Consider the following 19322-nt stretch of genomic DNA (forward strand, 5'->3'; position numbering starts at 1 on the left):
CTATTATTCCCATCATCTTCTACATACAGTATATGTGACTAGTCATCTCTCTGCTAGTTCTTTGAATGACTGTTAATTCTCAGGTTATTGGTGCCAGCTTGCTTTGACGTGATAGAAAATTGTCAAGCATATATGCTTCTATCAATTTGCGTACGTGTGTATTGGTTACACTGCTCACATGTGATGTGGCGGCATGTAAAACTGATCATGTAGTTTCGGCAAGCTCTCAGTGCATACTGTACATTATTTATGTAGATTTACAAGTTTCTTGTTCTTATGACTTGTTGTCCGATCAGAGATGATAGCAAGGAATTTTGTATACATTATGATGATTATTGAAAGTGTGCTTTATTCTATAGGTCAGTAATCATGCCTTGGCTAATTAGCTGCTATACAGTAGCTGTCTATTGTACCATTTATAGAGCCTGTAATTTATAACAATGAAAAGCGTCCAATGTAAGTGAAGGTATCAACGTCGGTTAACTTGATCAGGCCAAAGGTCAAAGGAAGTCAATCTGGTGATACTGAGGAATCTAAAACAACAACATTGTAAAAACTGATCAATCAGAGAGTTTCTCAGGTGTCTTTACTATAAAGGTCATCAGTATTGACCCCTAAATATGCTAGAAATTCAGATACTGGTCATCCAAGATCAAATTTCAAAAAGCATTTTGCTGCTACTATACATTATGAACATTGTAGGCCTTATCCACACCAAGACATTCAATTGTCTATTTTAACAGTCATGAATGTTTTCGATAATGCAGAAGAATCAGAGAACCTACATGAATTGCAATGTTGCAAAACTAGCAATTTCTAGAGTACTGAAAATCAAAGGCCAATGACCTTCGAACCTCATAGGAATTCGCTGCAACAACACACCATGCCAGTGATATTTGTATACATATTCCTCATGCATGGCAACAACAGTATTACTGACCTTTAGTTCATCAATGAAATTCAGTCTTCACGTATTGCATTTATGGACCTATGGGATGCTGAATGTATTCTTAGAGTCCTCTGAAATAATTATGTCTGTCTGCTGTGTGATTGGAGAACGTAGTGTATGCTGATCAGCTGTGTAATCTTATGTAAGACTATGCAAAAAAAATGGATTGGGGTGGAATTAAAGATAAAAGACCAGAGACATTACAACATCAGTTTGTTGAATTGAAGACTTACTGTACGTGTGGGTGGAGAGTATGGATTAAAGATAAAAGTCTATAGAGGAATTATGATAGGTATCTCTTATTGCATTAAAGGCCGGCATCAGTCTTCAGAGTATTATAGATATAGATCTATAGATATGAATGAACAACAACATTTTACCCTCACTACAAAATATTACGCTCACTGGGGTATAGCTGGTTATTGCATAATTTAACATATCTTCATATTTCAGTAAGAACCTCCTGGATATATAGTTTGAAAAGTTCTAGTAATAACTACCACTCTGCTATATTGAGGCAATACTGATGATTTTTTTTGGGGGGGGGGGCAGGGAGGGAGAGATTAAGGGGAGGCAATGGGTGGCCTTGTTCAATTTTTTTTGATTGCACACAATGCAAAAATGTCCATAACAACTTAAGTGCTTAAACATTAAGTTCACATAACAAAGAAAATGTCAAAAAAATTGGCAAACTGGAATTGTTTAAAAAAAATGCTCTTCTAATTTTCACAACTAATTATGATGGTCTAGAGCAGCTTATTTTCCATAATGCTCAGTGGATTTGGTAAAAAAAATCCAGAAATTGGTGAAACTATGTTTTTTGAACTAAATGCTGAGCAACTGTTTTTATAAGGCAAATTTCCATTCAATATCCTCTGATTTCCCACTCATTAAATCCATCTCAATTTCTTTCTTCTACATTCTGTGATACGAGTCAAAATTAGCCACATGATTATATTCAAACACTTCTTCAGTTACAATTGATGTGTTCAATACAGCACTCACTTCACCACGGTTACGCTCTCAGATATTGTGTTTTATTATGTGTATACTGTATGTACGCATATGAATCTCATACAGTTTCATATTATTTACTCTTGAAAAGAAAACGCGAAGCTTTAAGAGCAGAAATACTATATTTTCGTAATGCACAGTCGGTATAATAATTCTGTACAGGTCTTCTTGTACGGCCTTGGAAGATAAAATGTCAAATTTATGCCAGTTGAAAGTTTGCTAAATCCGACTCGAGGGAGATTATTGGAATCCTGACAACTGTCAAATTACGATGCTTTTGAATAGAGAGGGATTTCTGTTTGCAAGATGGAAGATTAGCTGGGAAGTATTTTTTTCCTGGGTTACGATGATCGGGGCAAACGATTGTAGTCGAGTTATTGATTCTTCCAAATGAATGTGGTGCCCAGTGATTATGGCTGCAGTTGGGGCTGTAAAATTCAATATTGAAACATCGGCTCGAGGATTAAATCAGAATGGCATCTGTTTTAAGTGGTGAAATTGGCTTGGATTTGAGATTGAAAAAAAAAGAAGAAGAAAACAGAATAGGAGATTTAAAAAAAATAAAAAATGGAAATTAATGATTGTGTCAAATTTCTTCTCAATGGGCAAAACCTTTGCACATGATTGTATTATGTTGTATTATATTTCATGATTTTAATTGAATGATATATTGGACAAAGCATAAACAAAGTGTTTTCTAATTTGCTCATTTTCCAGTTTGTTAATAATTTCAGTCAGTTAAAAGTCAGTTTTCCCAAAATGGTCATTAATTTGTTTGAATGGCTAATTGTTATATGCTGTTAGCAATTTCTGATTCCTGGCATTCAGCTGAGCTCCTGTTAACTAACCAAACTATTACCATCTTAATCCAATACATAAAGTTGAATGTTATGTGGACATATATCGTTCCTTATTATGCAATTCGTTAAATTTTCTACTTTTATAGTTTCACTGCAACTGGTATGTGTGACATTTATGGATTAAAATAACAGACTATAAATGGTTTTATACACTGTAACATTGTCTGTCTGTTTAAGGCATCCATCTGTATCATATTTTTACTTTATTCTCTCTTACCTGTCTACTATGCACTCTGATCTGCCTAGCTAACAAACAATTGGTTACATGTTGGGTCTGTGCCCCTCTGACACACTTACCTCATTGCAATGCAAGTCAATGCAAAATGGAGAGCTCTTGGAAGTGATTGGTGACAAAACTTTGTTGGTGAATTTACCAACTTTGTAATATGTTTATCTACATAATGATACAGAGGAACTTTCTTGCTGATCATATTACACACCCTAGAAAAACTAATAAAGTTCTAAACATTTGAAACTCCAATCATTTTCTTCTTTCTTTCTTGTTTACATAACCTACGTCCTTTCTAACCCCAGTCTTTAGTGTAAACATAGAATTTTTTTTTTTATCAATGTTAGGAAAATGCGCAACAGATACAGTAATTGATGACACTTCTTTCCATTTATTACATCAACTGGATGTAATTCTCATCACTGAAATCACTTACTGAACATTGCTCTAATTTCCACTTTGAGCCTTAGTCCATCATCAAGTGTTTTAGTTGATCTTGATGACTGCCGTGAAGACTTTCCTAAATCTTAAACCAAAGAATGTAATTTCCTCTGGTTCAGTTTATATCGATGTTATGTCTATAGCTATTAAAAGTTACATCTGTTATAAAAGTGTTAGAATTGGGTCTTCAAAAACTAAGACCTAAATAAAAAAAAAGAGAGATTTTATCAAAGTGAAATTACATTAGTTGTGTATGGAAGCTTAAAGTGCCATCAACATATAAGGAAAACTTTGCCCCATAAGTTGACATTTTTCAGTAAATTGTTTAGAAAACAAGATAATATCTTTGCAGAAAATTGTTCAATTGCTCAATTAAAGCAAGTGAGCAATCCAACATTTTTCTGATTTTTGGTAAGATATCTTATTATCTAAACAATTTAATTAAAAATGTTGACTTATTGCTGCAAAGTTTTCTTATGTTGATGGCACTTTTAAGCTTCCGTAGTTTTGACATTAATACAATAAGTAATAAGATATATTTAGTTTATACCTATGTTGTGGGGGGGGGGGCAGGAGGGAGGGAGGGAGCAGGCGAGACTACATCATAAAACACAAGCAGTTGTTTGGAAGCAAAACTCCAGTCAGGCGCAAACAGTCTCTGCCGGAAGAAAAACAGCTAGATGACATTTTCACCCTTTCAAATTCTTGTCTAGATCCCTTTTTCTCCTCTCTTATTACTCTGAAATCTCACAAGTACAGTATGTGGATAATTCGTAGACCAGAGATATCGAGCATCTTGGAACAAACAAGCTGGGGATTTCCTCCAGATATTGTCGGCTGTGACCACAATTTATTGATGTTTTGCACATTTTGTGATCCGCTGGCTCCTGTTAAAACGTTAACTGTTGCAAAATCAATCCCAAATGAATTTCATTGGAGCCTGCCCTGTGGGAATAGGCCAAGGTTAGGCTGACGTCACAAAGTCTGCGCCCCTATTCTTCAGCCTCTTGATCTGGTCTCGATAGGAATGACGATTGGAATGACCATAGGCGTGATGGGGCAAAATTAAGTGACAATTCTGGCTTTGGCCAATTCTAATCAGTGACTTGTTAAAGATCTCAAGAAAGAAGTTTTGACCTGTTGCTAACTTGCAAATGTGATTAGTTTATTTTTTTTTTTGATTTTTTGATTTTTTTTTAATACTAGTCTGTCATCTGATGTGTTGACGTCTTGTATTCTGATTGGGCAGGAGTTTGCATCCAAAACATCGCTAGCAGCAAAAACAGTTGGGTTTAAATAATTTCACTGTATGTATATAACAGACTTGAAAAATATGTCAGATATGACAAACAGATCGATGGGGTTTTGTATAACTATGGAGAAATGTTGTGATTTAGGTCATTGATTGTCAAACAAACTCAATAAAACATAACTTAGATGTGTTGTCATGGAAACAGTCCATAACACACGATCAGGGTTATATTATAGAGTGGGTGAAAGGTGTTACTTGCACGCAGTGGTTGTTCTTATTGACCATGGAGAGAGGTGATATGCTCCCGTTAAAAGCTCTTGATGCTGTTTATGTGTGGGATGGGTGGTGAAGTCTTCATCTGTTATTTAACTGTCATGGTACTGAGTTACCTCTCTTACCTGTCTCCTTACAACTTATGTACGTTCAGTCGTTTTTTTCGACCTGTAGATCTGGCATCAAACCATTAGCACTGACCTCCTTCTTACAATGTCAGGTATAGTGTGGACATTTAGCATTCCTCCTTTGACCATCAAAAGTCTACAACTTATTTTGTTTTCAGAAAAATTTCAAAGTAGTTCTGTTGAGGTTGGTTAATCAGCTTATTTTTACAGTGCACTCTATTAGGTGGAGTAGAAGTCAATATATATACCATTTGCGAAAACTTACGCAGATCGTGAGTTTGGCAGTCCCATAAGTTAGTCGACTGTTGTCAATGTTGAAGCTCGTCCTAAATAACAAATAATAATAGTAAGTAATGCTGCTCAAAGCGCTTTACAAATGTAAAACCTAAAAACAAATAGTAACAAAAACCAAAATGTTAAATATATAGAACCAATAAGGCAAAAAATTTAAAAGCAACAATATAAAAAACACCCGTACTAAACGATACTTAAAAAAAATTAAAAGTTAAAATTAAAAAAACCCAAAACGCAATAGTCCAAAACAAATTCAGAAGTAAATAGCAAAATAGATTAAATCGTAGTCAATGTTTAAATATAAATAAGTATGAGAAACTATAGTACAGTAAGACAATTATTCTTAAAGCTGAAACAGATAGTAATAAACACCCAATACTAAACGATAATGTACATCATTCACAGGTCTCCAACTCGCTTATCGACCGAGCCCGCCACACCGAGAGCTCTTGGGAGAAGGAGATGATCCTGGCTCCGAGGGTCGACCACGAGTTTGATCTGACGCTAGAGAGTGGACCGGCAGTGAAGGCAATAGAGAGGCTTAACTTCAAGGAGATGAAAGGTTGGTATTTTCTGTTTTCTGGTAAGATGGTGGTTCTCAAGTCGAAGGGACCTTGTAAATTGGATTGTTGCTAACATGAAAATGGGTTACTTTTCTTCCTTATGGTTGATCCCAATTTGGAGCAAGGAATCTGCAAACTGCTCTGTTGGAACCTTCCATAACCTGCAGATCAAAAGCAAGTGGTGGTTTGTTTGATTTTTCTTCAGTGTCCATGATTTACGATCGGATTTCAGACCGAGACCTGTTTCAAATGGGGAAGCATCCACCCTATAATTTACATTATTTGGCAAGTCATTATAGTGATGTCCCCCCCCCTCTCCAAGATTAAAAACAACCCTCCCCTCCATCAGCATTAAGTGGCCAACCATGTGTTGGAGCAGACAAGATTTGAACAGATTCATTCACTAGTATCCCCTACAACCTTCCATGAAGTGGCCCACCATGTGTTAGAGCAGACAAGACTTGAATAGATTCCTACACTAGTATTGCCCTACAACGGTACCTTCTCCTCCTTCACTCACCTAGAGCTAAGTAGCCGACCATGTGTTGGAGGCAGACAAGATTTGAACACATTTGTACACTAATATCGCCCTACAACCTTCCCCTCCTTGACTCACCTTTAAGTGGCCCACCATGTGTTGGAGTAGACAAGATTTGAACAGATTCGTACACTAGTATTGGCCCACAAGAGCGTCCTAGTTTGTAGTACACTGTCTATATTTGTTGCTTATTTTGAAATCTGTGAACTCCACCCCCCCTTCTCCCCTTCCACCCAGAGGAGAAGCCAATCATCAGGAATGTATCTTCTGCAGTGAAGTTTGGCAATTACTATCGTTGCCTTAAAGACCAACTGACAATCAATGTATACTTTACACCGACCAATCAATTATGTCCAAAAAAAAGCTTCCATTAGCTGTCGAAGGAAAAAAATGGTCTGACTAGGCCCCTTTCTACCAAATTGATAAGTGGGTATCAATCCCCTTGACTCTGCAACTGGTTTGAAACTATACATCTGCCTTTATGACTAAACAGTTGCAGAAATGCAGTGGTTACACATGATATGGTGATTATTTTGAGGTCCACTAGAAGGTGAAAATTTTCTGTTGCGTGGTAAATTTTTATGCGCCGAATTTCCGCCGATATGTGTCATTAATAAATAGATAAGAAGCACTATAGTGTAAAAGCTTTAGATCTACGGCATATGTTTGAATCTTAATGTGTTCAGCGAGTGATGTTCAAAGTAGTTCTTTTTCTTTCATTTCACTTTGAAATGTAATACATCTTGGATTTTATATATATACATTTCAATATACTCAATAATAATTTTAAAAAATGATGTGGTTTGTTTCAGTATTTGAAATTTAATATGTTTCTCATGCCTTGATCACATCTTGGAATTCGCTGTAACAAATATGATACTGTGCAAAATTTAAAATTTCAGCCGTTGCGGAATACATGAAATATAATTTGACATCCAGCAGCCCCCGCTTGTATATCATCTTACAGTTCATTCGATGACATGAGATGTCTCACCTCAAGAATGACAAATTTACTTGGTTGCCTCACTTACCTATCTCCACACAACTTAACCACTCTCACTCTATTGTGTCTTGAGTGACCTGGTGACCTTTTTAGCACTGTCCTCTAGTTGTCCACTTATATCACATTAGTTTTGTTCATGAGTTTTAATAGCCCTACAGACTGACATGTAGAATGATGGACTCATGAAGATTGTGTAAATCTATTTGGTCAGATAAAAAGTTATATTTTCAACTGCAGTTAGCTAACATGTGGGTTAAGTACTCTCTCTGATTTATCTTGTATCACTCAAAATAAGATTTCAAATTGGTCAAAACTTTGATCCGCTCGTAGACATATCCACAAAGAGATGTAAAGTAATTCCATTGATTTCGCTCGTTAAGAAACTGATCCTCAATGTGTTGTCACCTGGACAATTTGACCCATTAGTATGGATTAATTGGATGTTTGATGAAACAGGAAACTTTTATTAGCACAACTTTCTTTGGGTTCATTATTTGATAATTTGAACCTTTGCTAGTCGTGTCAATGACGTACCAATTTTTATGAGGGGAAATTTCAGAATCGAAGAAGTAGCAACATGAAATGATCAAAGCCAACTTATAAAAGCCATTGTGACAATTTCTTAAAGTAACTAAGCTGGCTCTTCAAATAGTATCTTACCAGTGCAATTGATACTTACCTGAAGTAACTAAACTCATACATGTGCCAAATATCTGAGAGCTCACGGCAGTTAGTTCTATGTGTAACACCAACACCAATATATTGTCACAATACTGGACCCCTATTTGTATCCCCACTCTGCCCTTCTACCCCCTCCCCATGGCTATAGTTTGTTTACTTGGTAGTACGATCCACAAAAAGACTGAGGTAAAATATGGAAACAAATTTTGCAATCTTAGCAAAGAAAGGGAAGAGATTTGACATACTTTACTACATAACAGAAACTTAAAGGCATTGAAGACTTGCCCCAAACCGTGTGCCGCCCTCTAAAAAAGTTAACTTTCCGTTGCTTGTAAGTGGAGTTTTGTTCTTGTCGCTACAAAATGCAGACAGTAATGAAACGTGATACCTTGTTATCTCTTATCTAGACCTGAGATGTCCATTGCTGCTATGTCCACTGTGTTGTGGATATTGACTGTAGCTGCATGTATTGACTGCTCACTAGTGTCTAATTACCGACAGTAGCAAGCTGTGTGTGTATTTTCTGGGATCAATGGTGGTGTCTGACACTTCTGTTACACCTCATTCGAACCTAGGTCAGATTAACGGCATCAGACGTTTCTTTGTGCATGAGTCTTCACTCCCTTTAAGATGACATATTCTCACAGGTGTTGCATAGAATCCATTCTTTGAATCTAGTTCACTCTTTCCTTCATCTTGCCGGCATGCAACAAATTTTTTTTGCATAATACCCACTCTGTCCTGTATACTTGCAAGAAAGTTCTACCGCATCGTTTGTCCATGATGCATGCCTTCATTTTAAAGCAGATATTTACCAGTATTACAAAGTCAATTTCTCTTTTAAATTATACATGGTGTGTGCTCATCTTTCTTTAGTTTACCCTAAAATTTACAGGTTTTAAGTAAAATTTGACACTTTTTCATACATTTTCCTATTTTTTTCCATCGCATTTCAAATAGTCTAGTCAGGTGTGAACTGGGCATGGTTAATTCGAAACAGATTTCTTCCCTTTGAAGGATAAATTATTCTTTTTATTTTATTTTATTTTTTTTTACGAATGAACTCCTCGGGTTAACACTCCCGTGCGAGGGATTAGGTTCATAGCATGACCTGAATAACTGTATATCAGACTCAATCGAATTCCATAAAACGAACGCTCGGAGCGAGTATATATACTGTATGTACCTCCAGCAAAATAGCAAGGAAGTCGCAAAGACAGAACACTTAGAATCTATGATTATATATGGATATATTATATCTAGGGTAGAGTTCAGTTTTACATAACTGTATATAAGCTAGCTTTTATGTTATGTGTGCACTATATGTATTCAAGTGAATTTACCAAATATATAATGAGAATTTTTGTAAGAAGGTTGCATAGTGGAAAGAGCCAGGTATAGAAACATGATCTTGCCCACAATCAACTCCACCCCAACCCTCCCCCCTCCCCCTAATTTTTTTTTTTAACAATTGTTCTTTTATAATTAACTAATGATCTTAAGAATGGTACCATCATGTAAAATAAAATTAACATACATGTATGTACAGTATATAAATATGTAGGGTCTGGTTGGATGTGGTCTTGAGGTGTGTACTGTACTTTGTTACTGCCTTTAAAAGTAAAATTTGCCTCCAAGCTGTTTTTTTTTTTTTAAATCAACAAAGGAATAAACCCCTTAGAGCATATATCTGTAGATAAATGTAGAGGTTGTGAGGATGAGAATGTCTCAGAGAGGCTCATTTTGGGGGACCAGGGCATCGCTATACTTTCCATTTATAAATTTTGCATAAGTTAAAAAAATTGCCGTTCACATTCCAGATGCAAATTTTGACATGTTAAGTGGTTTGGCTAGGGATTTAAGACTAAAGGCGACCAGGGATGTCAACGAAAGTGACAGAGGAATTGATCGGGGTGGGTCCCCGCAGATTCATATACATGTATGGTTTATGCGTACACATGTAGGATACATTCTTTGTATGACTCCAATTTGGTTTTCACATGGACAGTTTAGTCTGCAAGGGAATTGGAAACTTCTCCTTTTGTATGTATAGCTGAAGAAAATTAGAGAAAGTAGGTCATTCTAACTATCATATCCAGTCATACTGTTAATCTAGGCAAAGTTAGTGAGAGTATACCATACATATTGTCAAATTAGTGAACTGCAATGCTCGTTTCATACTTAACTTTGAAAATTACATACTGGATGTACTTGTGCACTTGAAGAATACAAATCAGTGATGAGATCCTGGCAAATTTTATGTTGCCAAGTTGAGTACCTCAACTCATTAGGTACAGTAAGATTCCAATGATATAAATTGAATACCTCAACTTGTTAGGTATAGTAAGATTCCAATGATGTAAATTGAGTACCTCAACTCATTAGGTATAGTAAGATTCCAATGATGTAAATTGAGTACTTCAACTTGTTAGGTATTGTAAGATTCCAATGATATAATTTGAGTACCTCAACTCATTAGGTACAGTAAGATTCCAATGATATAAATTGAGTACCTCAACTCAGTAAGATTCTAATGATATAAATTGAGTACCTTAACTCATTATAGGTACAGTAAGATTCCAGTGATATAAATTGAGTACCTCAACTGTTTAGGTACAGTAAGAGTCCAATACTATAAACCGAGTACCTCAACTCATTACGTACAGTAAGGTTCCAATGATATAAATTGAGGTGTTTTATCCAATCAAAAGAAACGATTTGATCAAATTCATTCTAATGGGGGTCCTGTAAAAGTTGAGAAAGCTCTTTAATATTTGACTGACTAAAATATACACTGTCATAAATCTGGAAGTGCTATGTATGTAGGGTATCAAAGAATATTCACTTTCCTGACCAATTTCCCTTCTTCTCCACAATGGTTCGGTCATTGGTGATAATCTCTTTGTATAGGGGGCCCTGTGAACATTTCATGGTCCCTATGGACCTGTGTTTAGGAACAAAGGTTAAAATTAGAGGCGCCTGAAAACCTGGGCGCCTTTCAAAAGGGTAAATTATTTCTATCTAAGATTAGTAGTGATAAAGTAGGTGAGTCCATTACCCTTTCTCTGGAGGGAGTTTGCTTAAATACATGTTAGTTAATAGTTATCATTTCCTCAACACAATAATAATGTCTAACTGCTGTAGATGCTTTATACTCAAAATTCTCAAATTTCACAGACTGCGTACAACCTTTCACATGTTTATTTATTTATTTTATTTTGTTTGTTTAGTTATGTATTAAGTTAGTTATTTATTTAGAGTGTTTCCTTCTTCAGTAATGGTTTGGTTGCTGTTTTATCCCTTAAGGGGCTTATATAATACATATTATTTACTCTATAGATCATCTACAAGTCGCATGAAGGTTTGATGTCATATTTTAGAAATAAACCATTAAAGATATCTTTTTTCCTCTTTTTGAAGATGCCTGCAGTAATGGAATTGACTGCTGGTTGTCAGCTTTTTCCACTGACTGTCCATTTAATTAATGAATTAGTTTAATGTGATCGGTTGTAGCAATCATCATTGCTACTTGGAAACTGTACTTATGCCTAAAACCATACATTGTACAGGACTTCAAATCCTCACCACAAACGATGAAGGTGAACTTCACAATACTGCAATTTAAGTAATTTGGGGTAGAACAGAAAATTCTGAGGTTGTTATCAATTGATACAATATAAAAGAGAGAGAGAGAAATCTTATATCTTCTTGTAAGGAAAGAGAAGTTAAGCATGTCAACAAGGACATGACTGTTTGACCTCCTTATAGAGCTGTTCCATTTGTGTAGAATTTAATCTTTGCAAAAAGAGAGATAAAATCCTCTCTTCTTTGCAAATCAACTTTTTTTTTTGTCAGTGGCTTTAAGGAAGTTGTCATCAACAATGTAGAATGTAAGAGCAATAAGGTCAAGAGTAGAAATAATCTTAAGGACATTGAGAAGACAGAGGGTAGGTGACCAATCCTGGTAACATACTTAAGGAATAACATGGTCATATTAGGCTAAAGTCATGGTTGAATAATTACTGATTGTTAATGAAGTTACTTAGGGACACAATTGCGATAGAGTGTTAAACTTGGCTCAGCTTGTTCAAAGATAACAGTACATTTCATCTCTAGCCGTGAGGTATTTCGTTGCTTTATTCATTTAGTTTGGAGAGTGGCATATCCATACTGTACATGTTAACCAGTTGTGTGTTTTACCCGTAAGGATCGGAAGTTACAAAATACAGTATTTTTTTGGTGCATAATACAGACATGTATGCACACAGTTACTTTTTTCTCAACATACAGCTGTATCGGTATAAAAGTGACAAAGCCTAGAACTAGTTGCTTGAGGGGCCAATTAAGCTGGGCCCTTTATTAACCCCTTGAGAATGCCAGTTTATGTCAGAACTAAATTGTCCTTGTGAACAAACCAACCTTACAACATGGTGGGAGGGTTGGAGGTGGATATGACATATTATTGAGGACTAAACTAAATAGTTGTCATTTCCCTCACCCTTCCCTCCTCTTTCCCTCCCACACTGGTGTCTCATCATTCTACCATGTGACCAGATTGTTCAACTTAGTGTTTCAAAATTGTGGGAAATAACAAAATATCATGAAAGGGTTAATTGTCAGCATTTTGGAATTTTACTTTTAAGCAAACATGATGAGTTTATAATTAGCTCATGAAAATGCAGCATCACAGTAGAATGTTTCAATATAGCTAGAATGCTTTCACACAGCAGGTGTGGCTCGAAATTTTGTAACAATTAATTACTTGTATAGTTTCATGTCAAATTGTAAGTGGTGCTGTGTAGTTGATTGAAGATCTTGTTTACACATCTTTTATATGAAGGAATATTCTTTAGTACACTTTCATAATTATCATAAAACGAAAAATACAAAATAACAGGAAAGATTGCCTGATCCACTACCTAGCCTTGTAGAAGAATGCAAAATAGGGCTAAAAATTTAACTGTATGTGTGACCAGATTTTAATCCCTCAAGCATGTGTCTGGGATTAATGTTGTGTAGTACTGTAACAAGGTTTGTTGTACAATTAATGCAAATAAATGCACACAAAAAAGAGAGATTTTAGATTCAAATCCTTTAAGAGCTGAAGAATTGTCAAATGTTCTCATGACTCATACATGTGTGAATTAACTCAACATGTACACACAGTCGATGGTGTGGGTATGGTATCACATGGGTGCAAAACCGAAGGCCATAAATAGTTTTCAGAGATCTGAGACCAATCTCTTTCTTTCAAATTCACTTTATGTGATATTGATTCGAATCAAATGTTCAGTGAAATCATGCATACAGAGGTTTATATAGGCCCCAGAAGTCTTGCCTGACTATTTGTAGTTATATTGCACCATATTTTTGAGCTTAACATTTTCACCAACGTTCCAAATAGTTTGAAGGGAGGGAAACTGGATGTGTCATGCTTTCTTATGCCATCTTTCTCCATGTAAATAAACTTTAAGCAATAATGTTAGTTTGTTAGATCTTTAATAGTCATGTCTCAGTAGCAACACTTACAGAAGTGTATGCATTTGAACAGCTGATTGCATGTGAAACTAGACCTAGCCTTATTTGCATTTAATTATCAGTCTGAAGTTAGATTTGTAAATGATATCAAATGTCCAAAGAGTAATGATCAACGTAGATTCCACTGTCTTTTGACGAGACAAGAACATCCAAGTGAAGAAATAGGAGGCACAGACTTTATAAACAATTTAGTAATTGACTTCACGCCTCTCTTACCAGTCTCCTACACATACGCACTCCCATGTACCCTGCCCAAAAACTGGTAACATTCTTGCAATACCCTCTCTCCCCCCCCCCCCTCTTCCCATGACCCTTCGTGGGTTCATTGCCCTCTTCTTTCTGAATCTATCACTCAGATGTTTATAGGGGACATAAACTAACACCGTATAATAAATCGTAAATACCCAAAACAGTATGTTTTGATCAGTTTTGAGGTTCCCAGCTCTGCATACAGTTGCCCAGAAACAGCTTGTGGGAGTCTCCTAGCTGTGAATCATCATTTTCATTTAGCTCAGTGTTAAGAACATTTATATACCATCAAACTGAAGGAGGAGATGACCAACCTTTCCCCTAATGACAACAGTGCATAAGTGCGCATCTCTCCACCGTAGAGTTTGACAGCACTAGAAGACCTGCGTCCTCTGATCTTTTCTCTCTTGGCACGTTGACGTGCACCTAATTGTTTGCCAACAACGCTAATGACTACTGCGCAGAGATGTTGTATAGGGTTGCCCACTTGATAACTAAGGGGTAACTCACTTTACATGGTCATTGGAAACCGGGGCCTCACCTAAATGGACTGCCGGTGGCTATTGAGAGGCCCTCAATCTCATCAAGCTGCCAATTTGAGAGGTTGCACTTGTGGCTGGAGATGAACATGATATTTCCATTTACCAGCAAAGGATACGTTCCCAGACGGGTGGCTCTAGCTAGACCAATCCGCTGTATCATGCTGACCTACTTTGATGTTATCTGAATAATGAACGGCTTTGGCCGAGGTAGGATTCTGACTATTAAGTCCAAGGCATCGTCGAGCCAAACTGTACCCTTCTCCATCGTGCATCTCGGTAATTAATTTGCCTACTTTTATACCGTTGAGCCAATTTTTTACTTTCCGCGTCGTTTCTTTCAGCACAGTTTGCCGTCTTGAGGGTGCGCAACCAAGGATGCCCTCGATGCATCAGTCAGTGATATTTGCATATTTCTTATAATCACCATGGCGGCACTGTCCCACAACTTTCCACTCTGCGACAGGGTCGTTCTTTATTGATCGTATGATGAAATCGTCTAGAGTAGCTAGCTGCAGTATGCTTTTTAGTTAGTGAGTAACACTCATCACTGCATCATCTCAAAGAGGCTAACCCGAGGCCACAAGGAAGGTAGCTAGAGCAACATGCATGTTTGAACTAAATCTTAACTAATTCCAACAAGCCGGTATTTACATCACCTCGGCAACTCCCGCCAGCATGCTGAACAGTAGGATAAAGATATAAACAAGTCATGGGTCATGGCGTTATCCATGCAAATAACAAAACCACCCATACCGTAATCCCAAGGATTTGACTTGACATTGCTGACATGATGTGGTAATGCTCTTGTCTTTCTGAAGATTGTTTGTGTGAGATGCAAAAACTTTGACATATATATTCAGATATCTCTTCAAGTAGAATATGATGTCATGACAACTTAGCTGACTGTTCTGAACTGGGATGAATTTGCTAGAAAATGTTATGCTATAAATTTTCCAAAACTTCATGAACTTGCTTTGCACAGTACTATTTAACCTGCCTTTTGCATATTTGTATGTTAACTGAATACTGATACTAGCTGTAAACAAATGAGACAATAAGAATAATAATAAAATATAGACGAATTGTCGATAAATGAATGATACTGTAGTACTAAGTTGTGGTAATTGTTACTAGTGTTATTAAATTAACATTGAATATATTTTTATACCTCAGTTTTCTTTTTTTTTAATGACCACCCATTTGAAAGTTTTAGCTTTTGTTTTGCTCATCTGTTGTAAACTCAAGATCTTCAATAGTTCAGACCAGCCAGTCGTGTTGATAAAGAAGCCTAGATATAATGTTCATGTTAATGGACACTTGAATAAGCTCATTCTTTGCAAAAGGGCTAATTCCTTTGGTAAGTTATACCACATCATTGATTAAAGTAAACTTTTAAACAGGAAAGACATGAATTAGGTCGCGTCAAGCTATGCATCAGTTTAAATGCATGTTTATAAACAGGATGCACGATGTAGCTTCAAGATAGTTGTCATGATCAGAGTCTGGTAAGGTTAAAGGTGATATCCACACTGTTTTGTGTTTTGTTTTAATTATTATTATCAAACTGTCCAAAAACAACCCTTTCCAAAAGAATTAGCATGAGCTACCTTTACATAATTGGATTTATCACAACAACTACAACATGTATGATAGTGTATTGATTAACACAATTTTGCATGAGAGAGGACATCATTTGAGCCTCAATTTCTTTAACGACCTCAAATGACATTCAAAATGCCCGAAACACTCTGTGACATCACTGTCACATTATTCTGTACCAGACACTTTTCACCAACTTTTTTCAATAAATCATGCCAAAGATAAAAAGAAGGAAAGCATTTTAATCATCGTTGACAAACAAATTAAGACTCGACCTAGACCACCAGAACTTCACCGGCTGGCCGGTCTGGAGGTGACTGGTGTTCAGATTCATAAACCCTTTCTGTGACATACAGTGTAATTAAGCATGCGTGTATGTTGTATTAACATTTCAAACCACAGCCTTCTTCACGCTTTGAAAGCAAAGTCCTTAGAACGTCCTCCCATGTCTGAAGGTTTCTCGTCGTCGCCATCTGATTTTATTTTGTTTTTTAGAGAAAGCACGGGGCAAAAAATTACTCGGATACAGTAATAAAAGGAAAGAATTTCTTCCGTTAGTTAATCCATTATGTCCGAGGCAGTTATCACTTCTCTTTATGGAAGACTCGATCCATACGATCGGCGCCTCTCAGGAAATCTCGGCGTTTTTAATTATGACATCCTCAGACCCCGAGAAACGGACCTTGAGGCATCGCGGTAGCCGAAAATTGACAAAATGTCATTCATTTGGGGCTAAATTTATGGAGCCTTATCCGAGAAGAAGAGAATGAAAACATTTATAGGAGAAGGATGTCCTTGCAAAAATTGTACATTTTGGAGATTGTCAGAAATAATCTATTATTGTTATATAAATTTCTTTCAAAGATGTGACCGATAATGGGGATAATGGGGAATATTTCACAGGTGCATTAAAAGTAATAGTTTGCACTCTCTCCATTATAAACTAATATTGAATATGAATATGGTATGTATATTTTAGCCCTCGCAAGACTATTAGGTTTAAATCAGAAATTTCTACCACAGCGTTGAAAGCTCATTTATACGCTGAAATCTATGAGTAATCAATCATTCTTGGGATTTAAATTATATTGAATAAAATTATATGAAACTTGGAAACAACCGTCAAAAGAAGAAGTAATTGGAACATGGTCACTGGACGATCATCAAGACCCCTTCAAAGATGGTTTAGTCTAAGGTAATATTAATATAGAAATTATCATCTTGCAACAGGCTGAGTGTTGCTTTAATCTCAATTGGCCATTTTCTAGCCAATCGATGTTCTGCATGGTCCATTTTTCACCAAGCTTAATTCCTTTGACATGAATGGCTTCACATTTCCAAGTCATCGAGCTCATGAAAAATCATTTTGTCCTGCAATGTTGACATTATATTAATGGAAACTTTTATGTTTGTAATTTGAACCAAAGGTACAGTAGGTGCCGTCCGTATCTTTGGTTTTGGTTTTTGGTATTTCCTCAGAAGAAGATTGTCATTAATGACACTAATATACCATCCACCAACCCCTACTGTAGATATTTTCTCCGCATGGAGGTTATAACCATTCCTTTCATCTCCGTAAAGTAAAACAGTCTACTCAGATATTAACAATTTCTTATTTTCTTCTTACTTTAATTGTTGACATTTTGATCCACATGTACCAAAGAATAGTTTAGTCGCCAAGTCAGTGTTTATCAAGTGAAGAGGCAAATTAAAAAAAATAAAAACAATTGTGACTCCAGTCTGACTCCAGTCTGACTCCAGTCTGACTCGAGTCCAATCAAGTCATTGACTTGAGTCAATGACACTCTCAGAGACAGGCAGACCTGTTTCTGGTTATTGCACTTTATATCCGCTTTTCATTAAATATGACAATACATCCTTATACATACGCACGAACAACCAACCAACCAACACACAGACACTGATGCACATAACATGGATAATAAACTTGCGACACAACTTGGAATTTCAGTTTCCTGTTTCATCTTGAAGTTTGGCTCTTTAATCTATCTGTGAGATTGTATCAATGAAAAATACTGAAGCACTTTCTGGAGCCGTACAGTAAGGGTTTTTCCATTATTTTTTTGTCATCTTCTAAAATTTGCCTTTTGTTTCCCCCTGGAGAAACAAAAAGTTGGAGAAAAACAAGTGAGACCTTTTTTTTTTTGTTGAGATGTTTAGTCTGGACATGGATGAGTTGCTGAAGATTGATTAGTTTGTCCATCTCTTATCAAATTACTGTCAACTAGGTACAAAAAGTTAGGCCCCTTTTCCGTCCAGAAGGCAATTTGACGGTAACGAAATATTGATGTAAAAATTTACAAATGATATTGTAAGAGGGATATTGTTTGTGCAAGCTCAAGTTACTCATTTTCATTGGATGTCAGTAATTTGCAAAGACTCAAATTCAGTCCTTCTTTTGGATGAAAGACAATTTTGCAGTTGTAATGACGTTGCAACTAGTTGCCATGGAAACAGGTGTTATCCAACAATTTTGATATTACTTGCCAGGAAGCTGCTGTAGGGAGAGTGACATGAACTGGTTGCACTGACAATTCCATAAAATGGGTACATTTGCGGGTATATCAGACCTACCATCTATCCCTGTCTTACACCGCTGCAGGAGAAATTCCTTCATCTCTCTCTTTGAACGACAATCTGCCGATGACTTTATCCAGAATATCTCAAGATTATGATTGTTTTGCCAGCTTGCTTGCTCTAAAACATAGCGCACGATCAGTGTGAATAAAACAGCTAGTACTATGTTACCATGTGAACCCAGCTTTGCTTCACCCTAGTTCTATTTTTTTCCCGCCTACTCAACTGCCTATTCGTTGCCACAGTAGGCCTATATTTACAATTTAACATCATAGCACATCATACCAATAATAAAGGACTTCTGGTTTAAAGCTTATTGACAACCAAGTACTGAATAAGAAAACAAATTATTCAATCGCGATCTAGTAATTATAAACGTCAGCTAGTTAGGGCCGCTTCGTTTTGTACGGCATATATATATATATATATATATATAGATATGTTGAGACTAGTTGAGACTAGTGGAACACTAGTAGTTGTAACTCAGAGTTTCACGCGTTGAGCGATCATCAGACAAACATATATTTCGCTCTGTCCACCAGACATAGAGCACTCTGCGCCAAGGTAGACG

At 36.4% G+C, this 19322-nt stretch overlaps 1 protein-coding gene across 2 annotated transcripts in view; it reads left to right on the top strand.

The window, feature by feature from the left end:
* LOC139971755 (E3 ubiquitin-protein ligase TRIM9-like) overlaps window positions 1–19322 on the top strand; it is an 86919-nt gene that overhangs the window by 49187 nt on the left and 18410 nt on the right. For both annotated transcript variants that reach the window (XM_071978481.1, XM_071978483.1), the window contains exon 5: window positions 5846–6002. In XM_071978481.1, the coding sequence (XP_071834582.1) occupies window positions 5846–6002 (157 nt within the window). The remainder of the gene's footprint in view (window positions 1–5845; window positions 6003–19322) is intronic.

The sequence above is a fragment of the Apostichopus japonicus genome, chromosome 8 (assembly GCF_037975245.1).
Source record: "Apostichopus japonicus isolate 1M-3 chromosome 8, ASM3797524v1, whole genome shotgun sequence".
Taxonomy (NCBI): Eukaryota; Metazoa; Echinodermata; class Holothuroidea; order Aspidochirotida; family Stichopodidae; genus Apostichopus; species Apostichopus japonicus.